Here is a 19,934-nt window from a genome sequence, read left to right on the forward strand (position 1 = left end):
CCGCGAAGATATTTTCAAATTAGTGAACTTTTTAAAATTCATGATTTTTTAATTCATATTTTTTTCAAATTCATGACCCCTTCTCAAATCCATGAACTTTTTGAATCCACAAACATTTTCCACGCTCATGAACTTCTTCCAAACTCACAAAATGATTTAATTCATATTTTTTTCAAAATCATTAAAATTTTCAAATCAGGTAACATTTTTAAAATACGTGAACATTTCTTACTTTAAAATTTAATAGCATTTTATGAGTGCATGGATGGGCACTCAGCTAGTGAGCGAATCGAGCAGTGCACCCAATAGAGAGCAATGGTCGCACGACAAATGGTTTTTTTACTTTGGTTTTGTTTGGTCGGTTTCATATATATTTTTTCGTGTTTGTTTTTTTTCTTGTTGTCATTTCTCTTTTTTGGGTGGGTTTTGATCAATTTCTTGGAAGCTTGTCGAAGTTTTTGGACAGAGTTCAAAGCTTCAAGCTGTTTTTTTGTTACCTTTTGTATTTTGATATTTTACTTTTTATTTATTTTTTAAAATAATTTGAACATTTTCTAAATTCATGAACTTTTTCCTAATATCCAAACTTTAAAAAAATTCATGAACATTTTCAAACTTGGGAACATTTTTTTTGAATTTATGAACTTTTGAAAGTTCATGATTTCTCTAATTCGTCTAATAATCAAATCCATGAACTTTTTCAAATTCATAAACTTTTTTCAACTTCATGAACTTTTTTCAAATTCACAAAAATTAAATTCATGAATTTTTCAAATAAATGACCTTTTGTCAAATTCATTAATGTTTTAAAATCACTGAACGTTTCGGAAATTCATGAACATTTCTTACATTAAAAATCGATAACTGGTTTTGTTTCCAAAAACAACATAGCGGCACCCAAAAAAAGGTGAGTAGATGCACGCACGAGCAGTCAGCTAGCAATGAATTCTGTTTTTTAGAAAAGCTAGCGAGCGAATCGATCGGTGCAGCCAAGAGAGCAAAAGTCGCACGAGAAATATGACATGGCTCGTGCGACGCCCGTGCGAGTGCCACAGGCTGATTCGCGCACCTAAGGCGCTGATGGGAACTCCTTATTTTCGGCGTAGGTCAGCAAATAGCCACCAATTGCACATCCCAATGCACCATATATTTTGGGCCGGCCCATCTACAAGCTGGTCACCCTAGTTTTATTTCCATCTTTCGGGTTTTGTTTCTTTTTATTTATTTTTCTTTTTTGTTTTCTTACTTCATCATCTCTTCACTAATCTCAAACTAAAAAATCAGGGCTTACTTTTTCTGAATTTCCAAATTTGATGGCAAATTTGAAAAAAATTCTGAATTTCAGAAAATCATGAATTTGAAAAAAAATCATCAATTTGATAACTTATTCAAGAATTTCAAGAAAACTTCACGGAGTTTTATTAGTTTTAATGATTTAAAAAAATGTTCACCATTTCAAATATTGTTCGTGAATCTAGAAAATATCTTGATTTCAAAAATTTATTGTAAATTGAAAATATGTTCATAAATACAAAAAAAATGTTCGCAATTAACGCACTAGTACTGCAAGAGTTTCATGATCTAATCGTTGCAATAATAGCAGGTACGTGCATACACATCAATAGCTGAAATTTAGTGCAAGAGACAAGTTTTTCAATGTAAAAACCAAGCCCCTTTCTTTCTTTTTGTTTTGGCAAAGGTTCAATTCTTTTCTTTTTGAAGAAGACAAGGGTTCAATTGATATTATTGAAAGTGCATGAAACGGCAGGCTACCAAATGGAATCCAAATTAGTTACCCAAATATGCATAGGTCAATCGGTTTTAGATTTTTAGTTACCCGAATGTACATCCATCCCAACACAGCCGACCAGTCACGCGACAGAATCAAACTCACAAAATTGGACACAGATCTGCAGCTTAGCCATTTTCGTTTACAGGGACTGTAGCTTAGTCATTGATAGTGCAGTTCTCCACTCACCAAGCAACGGGACCAAGATGTTGTTTCCTGTTGGGATTCAAACTGGTTTGGCTTATGTGCAACCTCGCAGGTTCTTTACTTCTTTGATGGCTTCAGCAACAAGAAGAGTACTATTCATCACTCTCACCAAACCATGAGACTGTTTTCATGGTTTATATTCAGAAACACACGAGGAGGTGACCGCCACTGTCAACGAATGAAACCCATTCCAAGGCGGCAGGTACATGTCCGGCTCTGGTTCTTGCTCGATCCTAGCTAGGGTAGCTTGTTTTCCTGATATCTTAGCTAGGTTGTACTAAAACCTAGCTCGTCGTTGTTGGTCCATGATCCGTTGTCGAAGGACCCTCCCCTATCGGCGCCATCGTCATTCATCTTCCTCTTTGGGACGTTCTTGATTGATTCTCTTATCACGCGTCATCGGAGAGGAGCCAACTGACAAACGACTCAAGCTCGTCTGACTCGAAGCCGGTCATTGCATGCGGCACATCGGTCTTTAGCAGATCACTCTGGGATGGCTGGTCCCATAGATGGGATGCGAAACCCTTCCAGTCCATGTCGAGCAGATCCTCCACCCGAGGAGAGTGGCCTCCCTGCTCGATGCCAGTAAGCACACTAGCCGGCATGTCGTCGTCGATGCATGACAACAGGGCCTCCATCTCGCTTTCCTCCTCCAAAACCCCGATTTGATTCACAGAGCCGTTTGTGCAGATGGGCCCCTTGAGTAGGACCATACCATTCTGATCTATGGGGTCCATGACCATGGCCTCCTCGCTGCAGGGCACACCACAAGTCATGTTGTTGGTGGGCTGCTGGTCCCGGTCCGGGTCGGCCTTGCTTGATGTTGTCGATATGGTGTCAACCAGGCTTGAGCCTTCCTTGGACTTGGTGTGCTCAGGCATGGGCTGCATCTTCGTGCTGCTCCTTGGCGCCTTGCCGCCTCGGCGCTTGGCAGTGGCGGAAAGCTTGTTGACGTCGATGGTTACGGTGGTTCCACTAAATGCAGCGTACACGTGCCGGAAGATGTAGATCTGCCGGCTGAGATGCGCGTTCCAGTAGTTCTTTATCTCGTTGTCAGTCCGCCCTGGCAGGTAGCTGGCGATCACCGACCACCTGTCAGCCATTCCAAGAAGGTGCATGCTAGCCAGTTAGATATATCTATTTAAATGTCGTCACAGCTAAAAGCAAAGGGAGATATCTATGCACGATCATGACATTTTACGAGCTAAGCAAAGTGATTATGTACAGTCAGAGTCGTATAACTACTTGCATTCCACAATGCATCTCTATTTAAAGTGGTTCTTCTGCACCATCCGTCCAACCCTGCATACACTAGCATACTGTTCTTCATTGTTATTCAAGGTCTAGAACGTAATATACGGATGTATATAGACGTATTTTAGAGTGCAGATTAACTCATTTTGCTTCGTATGTAGTCCATATTTAGGAACGGAAGGAGTACTTCAGAAGATCCTCAACGCCACTAAGAGCATTGACAAATACAAATGTTGAGAGGTGAGGTCCAGGGCTCTACTAGACTACTAGCAGCTGCCGCTCTCTAGTGTACACTGAGCATTCTGAGTGAGTGAAGAAGTCTTGAGCACGACACCAGATGGTCTGCTATCCCACAAAAATTAAAAGTTGTTGGTTTGGTGGACCTGATCTTGTCTAAAATCACAACATTTCACTCTACGTAATATACATCACAATCACGAATACATACCACATCTGTTCATTGAAACATCTACGTAACATACATCAACAATTACAAAGCATACACACATTGGTATAATGAGATCGTTGTATTAAAATTCTAATTCCGTTACTAGAAAACATGCTCATGCTTGCGGTTGCACCGGAAGAAGAAAGAAGTATCATGTCCCTAGCTCAATAAGCATGGCTCAACCCCTCCACAGGTCATGTTTTATTTCAACATGGCGCTCCTCTGTGTGGCCGCTTATCCTTCTTTCCGCATTCACAAATAGTGGTCGAAGTGCCCATGTGATCTCAATGCGTTTGAATGGGTCAATTCCAAGGCGGTGATCTTGGCCACCGCACATCAAACTTATCACTGAACCGCGCCAACACAAAGGAATATTTATAACTTTTAAAATTAATCTAGTAAGGCTTGACGTGAGGGCCGCCAGACGCGAGCTAGACCCTGCACCTATTCCATACAGCGTCCCCAATACTCCAACTCGCTTTTAAATTGTGTTAGCTTAAAAATGCATCAACATTCTTTTTCAAAACATATGAACATTTTTGGAATCACATGGCATTTTAAAATTACTAACATTGTTTTAACACGCAAACACTTTTTAGAATTACATGAACACATTTTTTTAAAAGGACATTTTTTCCAAAATACATAAGCAATATTTTGATTCATAAAAACTTTTTTGAAAAACTAGACAGACATTATAAAATGCACAAACACTTTTTAAAAAACACATAAAGATTTTTAAAAAGCACGAACACATTTTAAATCACACAACCATTTTTCTAACACGCAGCCACTTTTTGAAACGATATAAGAACATTTTAGAAAAAAATACGAACCACTAGTCCATAGCATGCACGTGTTAGAACCTGAATCCATCTACATACATATCCAGCGAGCTCCTCTGCTGAAAAAGCATAACTAAATGTGGATATGATGTCATGGTAACACAGACGAATTAAATTGACTAATTATTAATTAGAACTAGAGTGTAGCATGAACAGGTGATGTACGGGAAGAGAGCTGCACGCACAATAATCTGATTGCATGTTTTTCGTGACACTATCTGATTCTATACAATAATGATATTTTTTTAAGATGCCCATCCTGTTTATACTTCAAACCACATGACAGACTTGCAAAAGGGCGACTTATCCTTAATCATCTAGTCAGTTTATAATAGGCCGGGGTTCACCTCCTAAAACTCGCTGCGTGATGTGGCATTTAACTAGCCAACAACCTACAAACATGCAAAGCAGCGCAGAACTACATGGGCAGCCTTTGGAGGCACAGCAGGCCAGGCGGGGCGGAAATAATCAATATCACATGGCTCATATAACACATAGGGAGAAAAACCGTTATTAGTTCCAAGTCGCACAGCTATTTGGAGAGGAGACATCTGCAAGTGTATAATACACAACTGCTTTTACTCGAACTTGGCAGCGCAAATATAGATGACAGACGAAAATTTTAGAGAACGCACCGCGACGGACATTTTTATTTTGAAGAAACCACCGTCCTTCACTATTAGGTATAGAAAAGGAACATGGTACATTCACTTCCTCGCCTCCAGGTTCCCCCTACTAACCCTTCGTCCAACCGAACTTTTTGCCAAACGAAATCAGAGTGTGACAGAGAAACCAGGGCCGCCCTTGCCTCTTTTCTTTCCTGGTCTACCCTTCCATCTGTACGAACCGCTAGAGTTTCTCACACTAGTCTCCACATGAATGCAAATAATATAAGAACAAAATATGAATGCAAGTATCTCTTGTCCAAAAATAGAACCGCACAGACAATAAGTTGCAACAGATAATAGTTCGATAACACATCTTCTTGCGAAGGCAAACAGGAAGTTGTACTGGTAATGGTATCCACGGATCCGTACCTGCTGCCAAGGGTCGCATGGAGCTTGACAATGAGATTATCCTCCTCTTTAGAGAAGTTGCCCCTCTTCACCCCGTCGCTCAGGTAGTTGAGCCACCGTAGCCTGCAGCTCTTGCCACACCTCAGCAGCCCTGGAGTAGTATACATAGTTGCATACCAACGGAAGCAGGAATGTGTTAACATATGTAGTACATGTTCTTCACGAATGCGTAGCTAGTTAATTAATCTCTTTGATCATTAAGTTTCAACTAATTAACTAGCTAGTAGTTTCTGTGAAAACCCCGCTAAAGTAGTCACAACAAGGTCATGTCATATTTACCTGCATTCTTTGGCAGAGACCTCCATGAGCCCTCGCCGTGCTTAGCAATGTATTTCGTGAGTATGTCATCCTCCTCTGCCGTCCACCTTCCTTGCTTCAACCCCACCTTCTCGCAGCACGGCGCCCTCCCCATCCTCTCGTCACACGCGTGCACCTTGTATATGTGCCTACCTAGCTTACCTCCAAGCAAATAGGACAAGCTAGCTAATCTCGCGTGGTCGTCCATGTATAAAAGGTGTTGGTGTGTTAGGTCAAGGGGGCGAACTGTAGATAGACTTATTATATAGCTTGATCCAAGCCCAGGTGAGTCAAGTAACATGCATCTGACTATATATACACATATATATGTTGGTTCCGAGAGCGCTGTATCTGAATATATTTTTTTTCTTGAGCAAGACAAGGTTCCATATATAGTCACCATGGCGCATAGGCTCACCGCTGTTCCCAACGTTGCCTCGCAAGCAATGCACCTATCCGCCGCTTTCTTATGAGGTTCATACATTTTGAAATTATTATACTAGAAAACTGCCGCCGGCAACTTCTCAAACTTATATTTATTCTGTGATGATTGAGACAGATATATTTCTATTTATTGGAACAACCAAAGTTTTCACCAACCGAAGGCTTGTCCATGGCGGTCTTCTCAAACCATCGCCACCAAATACGCAATTCTTGGTTTAGTAGAGACAAGTTCAGCACTCCGAGACCGCCTATGGGTTTGGGTGTGCACCATGGTTTTCAATGTCAGTTTCAGAAAAATTTCAGCACCAACTGAAATCACTAAAATTCAGTGAATTTCAGCGATTTCAGTTTCCATTTCAGCCAAATGACCGAAATATTCACTTGAATTCAATTAAAAATTTAAAATTTTAAAAAATATTTTGAAAAATATTGGAATTGTTGTGCTATACTGAAATTGCTGAAATATTTTGGCCGAAACGTAATATTTCAGTGTCTGCTGAAATTACTGAAATTCAGTGAATTTCATCGAAATCTCACTGAAAGTGAAAACTATGGTGTGCACACAACGTTCCAGGCAACCAAACAGGAGCCACCCTTGGCGTCCTCCACCCCTTTCAAGAAAAAACCTCGCGCGAGCTTGCCGATGCACTTGAAGAACCACGGGGGCGGTCTAAGGCCATCATGTGATGGATGGGTATGGCCGAGAGCATGAGGCGCCCGGCACGCCGAGTGGTTTAAGTTTCAATGAGCATTAATCTAATTTGTAGCTCTCTCGGGTAAGGAGCTTTACAATTATTTGACTCATCCACTCACCCTCTTGATTAGAATAACAATGCTCAGAACAAGACTCTTGTCTAGTTGCCAGGACAATATCTCACCCACCCACCCAAGTCATTTGGCATTTGCAAGGCAGATACTTGTCGCTTGATTCGACACATGCAAGCTCTGCGTACATACATTTGTTTATCTTAGCAGTAACAGTTAATTAGCTGGGTATGTGCATTGATCCCAGTGTTTGATCAATCATGTAAGCATTTGTTTGTAGGATAGAGATATATACTACTCTCTCTGTAAAGAGATATAAGAGTGTTTAGATCACTACTTTAGTGATCTAAACGCTCTTATATTTCTTTACTGGAGCAGTATTTAATTAATAGTATTATCACAATCAAGGTGAACATTTCTATAAATGTTCACTTTAACTGGACATGGCAGGAGGAAATATATTGTGAGTTACTATTGTTTTGACTGGAAACTATGGGGCAAAGAAACATGATTATAGGTTAACAAAAGTTCCAAAATGGGAGAAACAAAATTATCTCCGAACAGACCACAATTAAACTGGTGTTGTATTTCTTGTTATGTGATTACTTTGCAGCTAGTAACAAGGTTAAAATCTTTCGGCAGATTAAACATATGCATTTTCATTACCTGGGCAATTGAACGATACCTGCTGCAAAGAGTGTAGTGTCCAAGGAGCATACTGGAAGAAGCTTAAAATCAATCTGGATAACAATGTTTCTTTTTCAAACCAACTAAACGTCGCATGTCTGTTGTGAATATTTGCTAACATCTTTCATTCGCTGCACATATTCTTAATCATGTAGTTCTCTCCTGCAGTTTCATCTCCCTGTTTGCTCCACGAAATATATGGGCAGTTTCTGCATTTGCGTTGAACATATCCTGATATTTGCTTCGGAAGGCCTGAAACAGGTGCATCTCAAATTCACTTGAACTACTTTTCTTAAATGCACTTTTCTGCGTCCACATTAAACATATCCATATTTTGAGGTATTGGAAGAAGTGGAGTTTTCAACAATCGGGTTGCAATCACTGTCTTTCCTGAATCTATTATCTCAGACCTCAACATACGTGACCTTGTACTTGTGCATTCTCTTTACTCCTTAAATGGAAATTAAAAGTGAAACATTAAATAGATAATGTTCCTCAAAAGTGTCATCTGCGAATCCTGTGATTAAAGTTCTAAATTAGCTTATTGTCCTGTTGAGTTATTGTAGTCACCCTGTTGATTAGAGTAATATTGCCCAGAACAAAACACTTGTCTGGTCGGTGGTCGCCGCGATAAAGGCATCTCCAACGCGGTGCATCAAAACAGCCGTAATGATCCAGATCAGGCGGTTCATACACTTTTTGCCATCCAGCAGGGTACCCTAAACGTCAACAGACGATCCGCGTGTCCGAATCTATACCCCCACTAATAAAGTGAGGTGTGTTTCTCCAAAAAATTTCATTCGTTCATCCATATTATTTTGGCCACGTCTACGATTCTTTTTATTGGGCCATTGGGTCAGCTTTGTTCTACCATAAAAAATTCCTTATTAAAGGTGTGTTTCTTCGTCTTTTCATCCGTTCACGCGTATTACACAGGATTCCACCAATTTGTATATGTCCCCAAATAGATAATGAACAAGCCTCTTTGAAAATAAATAAAATAGAGGGTGAGGTGTGGCTATAATCTGGCAATAATAGACCGAGTAAATAAGAAACGCAAGTTCTGTAGTGGATTGAGGTGTGCGTGGCTATGACGTGCAATAAGAGAGAGACCCGGCAAAGAAGGAAAGGACGTTATGTGGGCTTAGAACTGGCTAGTGTGAGTATACAAAATAAATTATGGCATCTTTGTTGATATACACTGATATACACTGATATACACTGGCCAGACGCTTGGCTTCAGAGTGAAGCGACGACAAGCTCAGGACGGCAGCGTGGGGATGTGTTAGAGGTGTGGGGATGTGTTAGAGGTTGTGACAGCGGAGTTAGTGCTGGAATGGTACTGAACATGCCCTAAGTCGGTGATGATTCACCTGGAAACCATAGTTTGCCCAATATATCAAATAGAAGATTTGGACATGTGAAATCTTAAACCATTTGTGATATTTTTTTCCATTGCAACACACAGGCCCTTTTGCTAGTTTCACAAAACTTGAAGCAAACCTAGGGGAGCTCTGCGGGCATTGAACCCGTTTGCATGTCCGCTTGGCTCACTGTCAGTTAGACCTCATATTCTCACAACCCATGTGATTTCCCTGTAGGTCTGCCTGCCCACTACCACAGTCCGGATTTGATGACTACGGTTGGATGACGGGCTCCCCCAAAGTTATCCACGGACGCATCCAGACATGTTCACGGAAGTTTGGTGTGTCCGGTTTGAAATACGCTATTGGGGATGCCCGATGTAAAGAAGACATCTCACCCTCTCCTTCTTCCCTCTTTCAATCCTCTTATGTCACCCGCCCTCCTGTTCACTTCCTCTGATTCACCCACCAATCGACTAATGTGCTAAGACTATATATAGTACCGTTAAGTACTTCTTGTTGATGCAAGACATGATTAAGCCTTCTCAGACAATTTTTATTTGTTAATCTAAGTAGTAAGAACTAATTATCTAAGTGATTGTTGGCCCAACTTTTAAGAAGAAAAGGGCTGTTTTTTTACAATTCACGTATGAACTTTTGATAACTGGTAACTAACTACATGACAGTCACTACGAATAAGGATTATCATTTTCTTTATAAGAAAAGGTGGTTGTCTGACGGCTCTGCATCAGTACGATCATATATTTTTATTTATTAAATATTAAAAAACTTAAATGGTTAGCCAGAAAAAATAAAAATAGGCTATATAAAAAAATGTGTTATGCAGTTTGTGTAGCAAAGGTGTGGTAAGTTAGGAAAAATCACCCACCTATGCCATTATATAAAAAAATGTGTTAGCTTCTCCCTAACTTAACAAATCTATTCCCTGTACAAAAAAAAACTAAATAAATCTATTTGGTGCTCGCGCCTAATCTTTATGCAGTTTGTGTCAGCGTCGTGCGATACTTTACGCGGGTGCACTGATCGGAGCAACCGTGAAATTAACAAATCTGTTTTGTGTCGGTTCCCAATCTTTGTGCAGTTTGTGTCACCGCCCGACAGAAATCTGAAGTGTCACCAGGCGATGCTCATCGGGCTATGTACGTGGGAAATCTGAAGCATCTGTCCGTGATAATAAACATAACAAATCTGTTTGATGTTTGTGCCTAATCTTTGTGCAGTTGTGTCGGCGGAAATCAGAGTTGTCATCGGAGTCCACCACCCACACGTTGGCCTACAGGCTACAGCCACTACGTTTTACTTGCACCAGATCAGTATACATTAACTAGGATATTTGCATCGATGCAAGGAGAAGATGGACACCACAACAATTAAAAAAATGTTGTTACCTTAACTACTGAGTTACTAACCCATATGAATGTAGCCACAGAAGGTTAGGAGGACAGTGATATCCTTGGTCCACTGGGATTCAAGTTCTAGACTTGACATTGGTGGTCGCATTTTTCTAGATTTATTTCAGCATTTTCGGCGATGTTCGTTCAATGGGAGATATTCCCGTCGACTGCAAGGCACCTATGGTGACTTCATCAATCTCAAGATGCAATGCCGACTCAGTCTCTCGAAAGTGCTCATAGGGATAGGTTGTGCTTGCGTGCGTGTATTCATAGGTATGAATATATGGTCGTGCATGTGAGCGATTTCGATTGTACCGTGTTCTAAAAAATGGTAGCTACTTTTCACCAATCTAAGTCTACGAATACATGGTCTCTTAACACTATCGATCTAGTTTCAGAAAAAAAAAGGGTGTGCCTAGGTCTCAGCCGACGGAGACTTAACCAAGTCCTAGTCAAGTCATATACTATAAAAGAACAAAAAGGAAAACTAAAAAGAATTTTTTTTTTATGAATCTCCATGCAATATCAAAGGCATATAGCTCAAAGGTGTACCCGAAAATTATGCATGAATCTCCAAGGACACAAAGATTAGACAGGCACATTGATTTTGCACGTGGTTTTTCTCATTTCTTTCACCTCCTTCTTCTTCATACAAAGGGAAAATGTGCAACCTCCATGATCCTTACAAGTTTGTTTCATCTCACGAACAGATGGAGCATGCCACGAGAATCGCTCAAAGTCGTTGAACCTATGAGCTAAAATCTCTAACTAAAAAATTGAATGTCATGTCAACCGAAACTTGCCGGGCACAGCCAAAAATCGTGCCAATCGACCAATTTGGTTTCATCGCCGGGCGGAGCACATCGGAGAACTTTGTTTATGCAATGGAGATGATCCAGTACTCTCACAAACGCTCCGCCCCAATCCTGCTGCTCAAGCTAGACTTTGCGAAGGCGTTTGATTCCATCAACCGGTCCAGTCTTTGGCACTTCATGCAGGTACGTGCATTCCCACCCCTCTGGTGCGAATGGATGGAGCTCATCTTCCGCTACCCGTACTTAGCAGTGCTGCTAAATGGGGTGCTCGACAAGTGGTTCATGGTCCGGCACGGCCTATTACAGGGTGACCCGCTCTCGCTATAGTAGTTCCTCCTCGTCCTGGACGTCCTCCAGCAGATCATTTGTCAGGATGATAATGTGCTGCGGCATCCCATCATCTAAGGCAAGCCCTCCCACCCGGACAGACGCCCTTGTCATATTGCTTGCGTCTATCGATGGGCCGTCGCGTCTTCGGCGCATCGACGACTAGTTCGCGTCCGCCACCGGGCTCTTCATCAACTTCCAAGTAGCATGCTCGTCACTATACGTGTCGGCAATCATGTGTTTGGTGATGTGATCGCCCCGTTTGGGATTTTTGTCTAGGGGTTTCCTCAAGCCTATCTGGGCTCGCCGCTCTCCTAGCTAGAAACTCACGCTTGCCGACGTCCCGCCAATGGTTACAAAGCTGCACAAGTACCTTGCCGGTAGGCGGGCTCGCCTCCTCTCCCCTACCGGCATGCTGGTCTCCATCAATGCTGTGTTGGATGTGATACCAACCAATGTCATGTCCTCCATGATGCTCCCTCTTGCATTGATCAAGGCCTTGAAAAAGCTCCATTGTACCTTCCTCTGGAAGCCGTGAAATGAACATGTGACCATTGTTCAGTACTGTGGGAGCGCGTATGCCGCTCCAGGTTGGAAGCTGGCATCGGAGTGCGAGAACTGGCGTTGCAGAACTCTTGCGGCCTTGCCTGCTGCACAACATGTTACACCGCCTCCACGTGGCATGGGTGTGGGCGGGGCTCGGTGGTTGCTCGCTTCTCGCGACCGACGCGTGCAAACAAGCCGGTGACCATGGGCAGTCCCTGCATGCCATGCCAATGCTGTCTTGATATGTCTCCAACGTATCTATAACTTTTTATTGCTCCATACTTTTATAGTATCAATCTTGAATGTTTAATATGCAATTATATATAACCTATTAACTTAGTGCCAAGTGTCGGTTTTTTCTGAATTTATTTCAGCATTTTCGGCAATGTTCGTTCAGTGGAAGATGTTCCCGTCGACTACCAGGCACCTGTGGTGACTTCATCAATCTCAAGATGCAATGCCGACGCAGTCTCTCGGAAGTACTCATGCGGATTTGTGTGCATGCGTGCATTCATAGGTACGAGGATATGTTCGTGCATGTGAGCAACTTCGGTTGTACCGTGTTCTAAAAAAAGTAGCAACGTTTCACCAATCTAAGTTTACGCATACATGGTATGTTAACACTATCGATCTAGTTACAAAAAAATGATGTGCCTAGGTCTCAGCCGACGGAGGCTTAACCAAATCCCAGTCAAGTCATGACCCCTTCTCAAATCCTTGAACTTTTTGAATCCACAAACATTTTCCACGCTCATGAACTTTTCCCAAATTCACAAAATTATTTAATTGATAATTTTTTCAAATTCATTAAAATTTTCAAATCAGGGAACATTTTTAAAATACGTGAACATTTCTTACTTTATAATTTTATAGCACCTCCCGGCCATTTGGGCCGTACAGCCAATAGAGAGCAAAGGTCGCACGATAGATGGGCTTCTTTGTACTTTGGTTTTGTTTGGTCGGTTTCATATATATTTTTTCGTGTTTGTTTTTTTTTCTTTTTCTTGTTGTCATTTCTCTTTTTTGGTTGGGTTTTGACCATTTTCTTGGAAGCTTGTAGAAGTTTTTGGACAGAATTCAAAGCTTCTAGAAGCCTCAAGCTGTTTTTTGTTACCTTTTGTATTTTTCTATTTACTTTTCAAAATAATTTGATCATTTTCTAAATTCATGACTTTTTCCTAATATCTGATTAAGAAAATTCATGAACTTTTTCAACCTTGGGGACATTTTTTTGAATTTATAAACTTTTGAAAGTTCACGATTTCCTTAATTCGTCTAAGAATCAAATCCATGAACTTTTTCAAATCCATAAACTTTTTTCAAGTTCATGAACTTTTTTCAAATTCACAAAAATGAAATTCATGATTTATTCAAATTAATGACCTTTGTTCAAATTCATTAATGTTTTGAAATCACTGAACGTTTTGCAAATTCATGAACATTTCTTACTTTAAAAATTGAAAATCGGTTTTGTTTCCGAAAACAACATAGCGGCACCCAAAAAAAGGTGAGTAGATGCACGCACGAGCAGTCAGCTAGCGAGAAATTTTGTTTTTTAGAAAAGCTAGCAAGCGAATCGAGCGGTGCAGCCAAGAGAATTTCTCGCTAGCTTTTCTAAAAAGCTAGCGAGAATTTTGGTGGCAAATTCGAAAAAAATTCAGAATTTCAGAAAAATCATGAATTTGAAAAAAAAATGTTCATCAATTTGATAACTTATTCAAGAATTTCAAGAAAACTTCACGGAGATTTATTAATGTTAATGATTTAAAAAACTGTTCTCCATTTCAAATATTGTTTGTGAATCTAGAAAATATCTTGATTTCAAAAAGTTATTGTAAATTGAAAATATGTTCATAAATACAAAACTAATGTTCGCAATTAACGCACTAGTACTGCAAGAGTTTTAGGATCTAATCGTTGCATCAATAGCAAGTACGTGCATACACATCAATAGCTGAAATTCAGTGCTCCGATGTATGTTCTGCATCAGCAAGAGACAAGTTTTCAATGTGAAAACCGAGCCCCTTTTTTTTGCCAAAGGTTCAATTCTTTTCTTTTTGAGGAAGACAAGGGTTCAATTGATATCATTGAAAGTGCGTGAAACCGCAGGCTACCAAATGCATTTCCAAATTAGTTACCCAACTACCGCACAGGTCAATCGATTTTAGATTTTTAGTTACTCGAATGTACATCCATCCCAACACCACCGAGCAGTCATGCGATAGAATCAAACTCACAAAATTGGACACGGTTAGAATAAGTCCGAGGCATACCGTTGATCATCCAAGGACCAAGCAATCACACGAGCACGACACCGAGATTTGTTAACGAGGTTCACCGATATGGCTACATCCACGGGGCCTGATTACGGGCGCTCCTTCCCGCGACACCGTCACAATACCGCACACCGGCCATCCGGGCGCCGGCACATGCCACCGGCGCCCCCTTGCGTACCTGTGCTATTATGTTGGCATATGTTACATCGTGTGTCTACCCCGTTATATATGAGAGGCCTAGGATAGAAGTGTCCTACTAGGACACGACTCCACATCCTATGTAAACACAATACAACTCATAGTCCAACTGTAACCTACCTTGTACACAATATTCGACACAACTCCAACAGACACATATCTGTAGCTTAGCCATTTTCGTTTACATGGACTGTAGCTTAGTCATTGACAGTGCAGTTCTCCACTCACCAAGCAACGAGACCAAGAGGCTGTTTCCTGTTGGCACTCAAACTGGTTTGGCTTATGTGCAAAACCTTGCAGGTTCTTTACTTCTTTGATGGCTTCAGCAACATGAAGATTACTGTTCATCACTCTCTCCAAACCCTGAGATTGTTTTCATGGTTTATATTCAGAAACACGCGACGACCGCCACTGTCATCGAGTGAAACCCATTCCAAGCGGGCAGGTACGTCCTCCTCTGGTTCCTGCTCGATCCTAGCCAGCGTAGCTTGTTTTCCTGATATCTTAGCTAGGTTGTGCTAAAACCTAGCTTGTCATTGTTGGTCCATGATCCATTTTCGAAGGACCCTCCCCATCGGCGCCATCGTCATTCATCTTGCTCTTTGGGATGTTCTGGATTGATTCTATTATCACGCGTTGTCGGAGAGGAGCCAATTGACAAACGACTTGAGCTCGTCCGACTCGGAGCCGGTCATTGCCTGCGGCTCAGCGATCTTTAGCAGATCACTCTGGGATGGTTGGTCCCATAGATGGGATGCAAAACCCTCCCACTCCATGTCTAGCAGATCCTCTACCCGAGGAGAGTGGCATCCCTGCTCGATGCCAGTAAGCACACTAGCCGCCATGTCATCATCGATGCATGAAAGCAGGGCCTCCATCTCGCTTTCCTCCTCAAAAACCCCGACCTGATTCACCAAGTCATCTGAGAAGTTGGTCCCCATGAGTAGAACCATACCATTCTGATCTACGGGGTCCATGACCATGGCCTCCTCGCTGCAGAGCACACCACAAGTCATGTTGTTGATGGGTTGCTTGTCCCGGTCCAGGTCGGCCTGGCTTGATGTTGTCGATATGGTGTCGACCGGGCTTGAGCCTTCCTTGGACTTGGTGGGCTCAGGCATGGGTTGCATCTTCGTGCTGCTCCTGGGCGCCTTGCCGCCTCGACTCTTGGTAGTGGTGGAAAGCTTGTTGACGTCGATGGTTACAGTGGTTCCGCTAAACGCAGCGTACACGTGCCGGAAGTTGTAGATCTGCCGGCTGAGATGCGCGTTCCAGTAGTTCTTGATCTCGTTGTCAGTCCGCCCTGGCGGGTAGCTGGCGATTACCGACCACTTGTCAGCCATTCCAAGAAGGTGCATGCTAGCCAGTTAGATATATCTATTTAAACGTCGTCGCAGCTAAAAGCAAAGGGAGATATCTATGCACGATCATGACATTTTACCAGCTAAGCAAAGTGATTATGTACAGTCAGAGTAGTATAACTACTTGCATTTCACAATGCATCTGTATTTAAGATGGTTCTTCTGCACCATCCGTCCAACCCTGCATACACTAGCATACTGTTCTTCATTGTTACTCAAGGTCTAGAGCATAACATACGGATGTATACAGACGTATTTTAGAGTGCAGATTCGCTCATTTTGCTTCGTATGTAGTCTATATCAGAGTCTCTAAAAAGGATTATATTTAGGAATGGAGGGAGTACTTCAGAAGATCCTCAACGCTACTAAGAACATTGATAAATACAAATGTTGAGAGGCGAGGTCCAGGGCTCTACCCTCTCTAGTGTACACTTAGCATTCTGAGTGAGTGAAGAATTCTTGAGCACGACACCAGATGGTCTGCTATCCTACATAAATTAAAAGTTGTTGGTTTGGTGGACCCGATCTTGTCTAAAATCACAACATTTCAATCTACGTAATATATCTCACAATCAGGAATACATACCGCATCTGTTCATTGAAACATCTACGTAACATACATCAACCATTACAAAGCGTACACACATTGGTATAATGAGATTGTTGTATTAAAATTCTAATTCCATTACTACAAAACATGCTCATGCTTGTGGTTGCAACGGAAGAAAAAAGAAGTATCATGCCCCTAGCTCAATAAGCATGGCTCAAACCCTCCATAGGTCATGTTTTATTTCAACATGGCGCTCCTCTTGTGTGGCCGCTTATCCTTCTTTCCGCCTTCACAAATAGTGGTCGTAGTGCCCATATGATCTCAGTGCGTTTGAATGGGTCAATTCCAAGGCGATGATCTTGGCCACCGCAAGTCAAACTTATCACGGAACCGCACCAACACAAAGGGATATTTATAACTTTTAAAATTAATCTAGTCAGGCTTGACGTGAGGGCCGCCATACGTGAGCTACACCCTGCACCTATTCCATACACCGTCCCCAATACTCCAACTCGCTTTTAAATTGTGTTAGCTTAAAAATGTATCAACATTTTTTTTAAACATATGAACATTTTTGAAATCACATGGCTTTTTAAAATTACTAACATTGTTTTAACACGCAATCACTTTTTAGAATTACATGAACACATTTTTTAAAAAGGACATCTTTTCCAAAATACATAACCAATATTTTGATACATAAAAACTTTTAAAAAAACTAGACAAACATTATAAAATGCACAAACACTTTTTAAAAAACACACAAACATTTTTCAAAAGCACGAAGACATTTTGAATCACAAAACCGTTTTTCTAACACACAGACACTTTTTGAAACGATATAAGAACATTTTAGAAAAAAATATGAACCACTAGTTCCACAACATGCACGTGTCAGAACCTGAATCCATGTACTCCCTCCGTCCGAAAATACTTGTCATCAAAATGAATAAAAGGGGATGTATCTAGATGTATTTTAGTTCTAGATACATCTTTTTTTGTCCATTTTGATGACAAGTATTTTCGGACGGAGGGAGTACATATATATCCAGCGAGCTCTTCTGCTGAAAAAGCATAACTACATGTGGATATGACGTCATGGTTACACAGACGAATTAAATTGATTAATTATTAATTAGAACTGGAGTGTAGCATGAACAGGTCATGCGCAGGACGCACACTCTTTTTCGTGAGATAGTGAACGGGAGGAGAGCTGCACAGTTCAAGCTGTCGAGCATGACTGCAAGTCTAAGCCGGTGACACTATCTGATTATATACAATAATAATATTATTTTTATTAATAAGACACCCATCATGTTTAGTATTTTTCCTATTTATACTTCAAATCATCTCCTAAAACTCGTTGCACGATGTGGCATTTAAGTAGCCAACAACCTACAAACATGCAAAGCAGCGCAGAGCTACATGGGCTGCCTTTGGAGGCACAGCAGGCCGGGCGGGGCGGAAATAATCACTATCACATGGCTCATATAACACATAGGGAGAAAACCCGTTATTAGTACCAAGTCGCATAGCTATATGGTGAGGAGACATCTGCAAGTGTATAAGACACAACAGTTTTAACTCGAACTTGGCAGCGCAAATATAGATGACAGGCGAAAATTTCAGAAAACGCACCGCGAAGGACATTTTTATTTTGCAGAAACCACCTTCCTTCATTATTAGGTATAGAAAAGGAACATGGTACGTTCACTTCCTCGCCTTCAGGTTCCCCCTACTAAACTTTCGTCCAACCGAACTTTTTGCCAAACGAAATCAGAGTGTGACAGAGGGTGCGTTTGGATCACAGCCAAAATTTACCATACCAATATTTTGGCTCGCCCATAGGAATTGGTGGCCGTTTGGACTGTTGCCAAGAAATTGGCGCGCCAACCACAACCAGCGTCCGCCTATGTAAATTTGGCCAACGCGTTGGCGAGACCAGGGCGTGGAAAACCTCCGGCAGCCCGTTTTGTCCCCCTGTCTCAATGGGTCCCAGGTGCTGTTTAATTTTTTATTACAGTATATGATGCATGCAGCAAGGGAGCACGCACTTTTGGCAGTAATTAGTTAATGGGACCCTCACACTATTAGCATGCGCATGTAGGGTAGGAATTTCGGATGGCTACAATCCAAATGATGCTAATTTACCAAAATTTTGGTCATGACCTTGCATTGGTCATACCAAAATTTTGGTGTGGCTAGCTTGGGCACAAACCAAACAGCCCCAGAGAAACCGGGGCCGCCCTTGCCTCTTTTCTTTCCTAGTCTACCCTTCCATCTGTACGAACCGCTATAGTTTCTCACACCAGTTTCCACATGAATACAAATAATATAAGAATAAAATATGAATGCAAATATCGCTTGTTCGAAAATAAAACCGCACACACAAGAAGTTGCAACAGATAATAGTTTGATAACATATCTTCTTGCGAAGGCAAACAGGAAGTTGTACCGGTACTGGTATCCACGGATCCGTACCTGCTGCCAAGGGTGGCATGGAGCTTGACAATGAGATTATCCTCCTCTTTAGAGAAGTTGCCCCTCTTCACCCCGTCGCTCAGGTAGTTGAGCCACCGTAGCCTGCAGCTCTTGCCACACCTCAGCAGCCCTGGAATAGTATACATAGTTGTATACCAACGGAAGAAAGAATATGTTAACATATGTAGTACATGTTCTTCACGAATGAGTAGCTAGTTAATTAATCTCTTTAATCATTAAGTTTCAACTAATTAACTAGCTAAAACCCCGCTAAAGTAGTCACAGCAAGCTCATGTCATATTTACCTGCATTCTTGGGCAGAGACCTCCATGAGCCCTCGCCGTGCTGAGCAATGTATTTCGTGAGTATGTCATCCTCCTCCGCCGTCCACCTTCCTTGCTTCAACCCCACCTTCTCGCAGCACGGCGCCCTCCCCATCCTCTCGTCACACGCGCGCACCTTGTATATGTGCCTACCTAGCTACCTCCAAGCAAATTGGACAAGCTAGCTAATCTCGTGTGGTCGTCCATGTATAAAAGGTGTTGGTGTGTTAGGTCAAGGGGGCGAATTGTAGATAGACTTATTATATAACTTGATCCAAGCCCAGGTTAATTAGTTGGTGAGTCTGTGCAGTGATGAAACCCATCCATCTGTGCAGTGCAGACGGCCTTATGCTCGTACAGTACTAGTTAGCTGGGAGAGTTGCTGATCCGTGTGCAGAGTTGTTGACACCCTCCCTCCACTTCCAAGTGTTATTTAGCTGGGGTAGCCGCGCGTGCCGTGTTGTTG

General features: G+C 41.7%; 2 protein-coding genes across 2 annotated transcripts; both read right to left on the bottom strand.

The window, feature by feature from the left end:
- Nucleotides 1-2,234: 2,234 nt before the first annotated feature.
- On the bottom strand, nt 2,235-6,031 carry LOC119299484 (myb-related protein P-like). Its single transcript, XM_037576706.1, has 3 exons — nt 5,899-6,031; nt 5,581-5,710; nt 2,235-3,088 (listed from the first exon to the last, which is right to left on the bottom strand). Exons 1-3 carry the CDS (start codon nt 6,029-6,031, stop codon nt 2,386-2,388), a joined length of 966 nt encoding a protein of 321 aa, XP_037432603.1. The 3' UTR covers nt 2,235-2,385.
- A 9,328-nt stretch (nt 6,032-15,359) lies between these two features.
- LOC119299495 (myb-related protein P-like) lies at nt 15,360-19,583 on the bottom strand. The gene is made up of 3 exons (XM_037576715.1): nt 19,451-19,583; nt 19,136-19,275; nt 15,360-16,084 (listed from the first exon to the last, which is right to left on the bottom strand). Exons 1-3 carry the CDS (start codon nt 19,581-19,583, stop codon nt 15,383-15,385), a joined length of 975 nt encoding a protein of 324 aa, XP_037432612.1. The 3' UTR covers nt 15,360-15,382.
- Nucleotides 19,584-19,934: the final 351 nt, after the last annotated feature.

The sequence above is a fragment of the Triticum dicoccoides genome, chromosome 1B (assembly GCF_002162155.2).
Source record: "Triticum dicoccoides isolate Atlit2015 ecotype Zavitan chromosome 1B, WEW_v2.0, whole genome shotgun sequence".
NCBI lineage: Eukaryota > Viridiplantae > Streptophyta > Magnoliopsida > Poales > Poaceae > Triticum > Triticum dicoccoides.

Excerpts from the sequence above, each read along its gene's own strand:
- LOC119299484 (XM_037576706.1), bottom strand. The coding sequence starts at position 6,031 with ATGGGGAGGGCGCCGTGCTGCGAGAAGGTGGGGTTGAAGCAAGGAAGG. Across the intron at positions 5,711-5,898 it reads GTCTCTGCCAAAGAATGCAG|GGCTGCTGAGGTGTGGCAAG; the intron begins GTAAATATGACA and ends ATACTACTCCAG. Across the intron at positions 3,089-5,580 it reads CATGCGACCCTTGGCAGCAG|GTGGTCGGTGATCGCCAGCT; the intron begins GTACGGATCCGT and ends AATGGCTGACAG.
- LOC119299495 (XM_037576715.1), bottom strand. The coding sequence starts at position 19,583 with ATGGGGAGGGCGCCGTGCTGCGAGAAGGTGGGGTTGAAGCAAGGAAGG. Across the intron at positions 19,276-19,450 it reads GTCTCTGCCCAAGAATGCAG|GGCTGCTGAGGTGTGGCAAG; the intron begins GTAAATATGACA and ends ATACTATTCCAG. Across the intron at positions 16,085-19,135 it reads TTGGCAGCAGGTACGGATCC|TGGTCGGTAATCGCCAGCTA; the intron begins GTGGATACCAGT and ends ATGGCTGACAAG.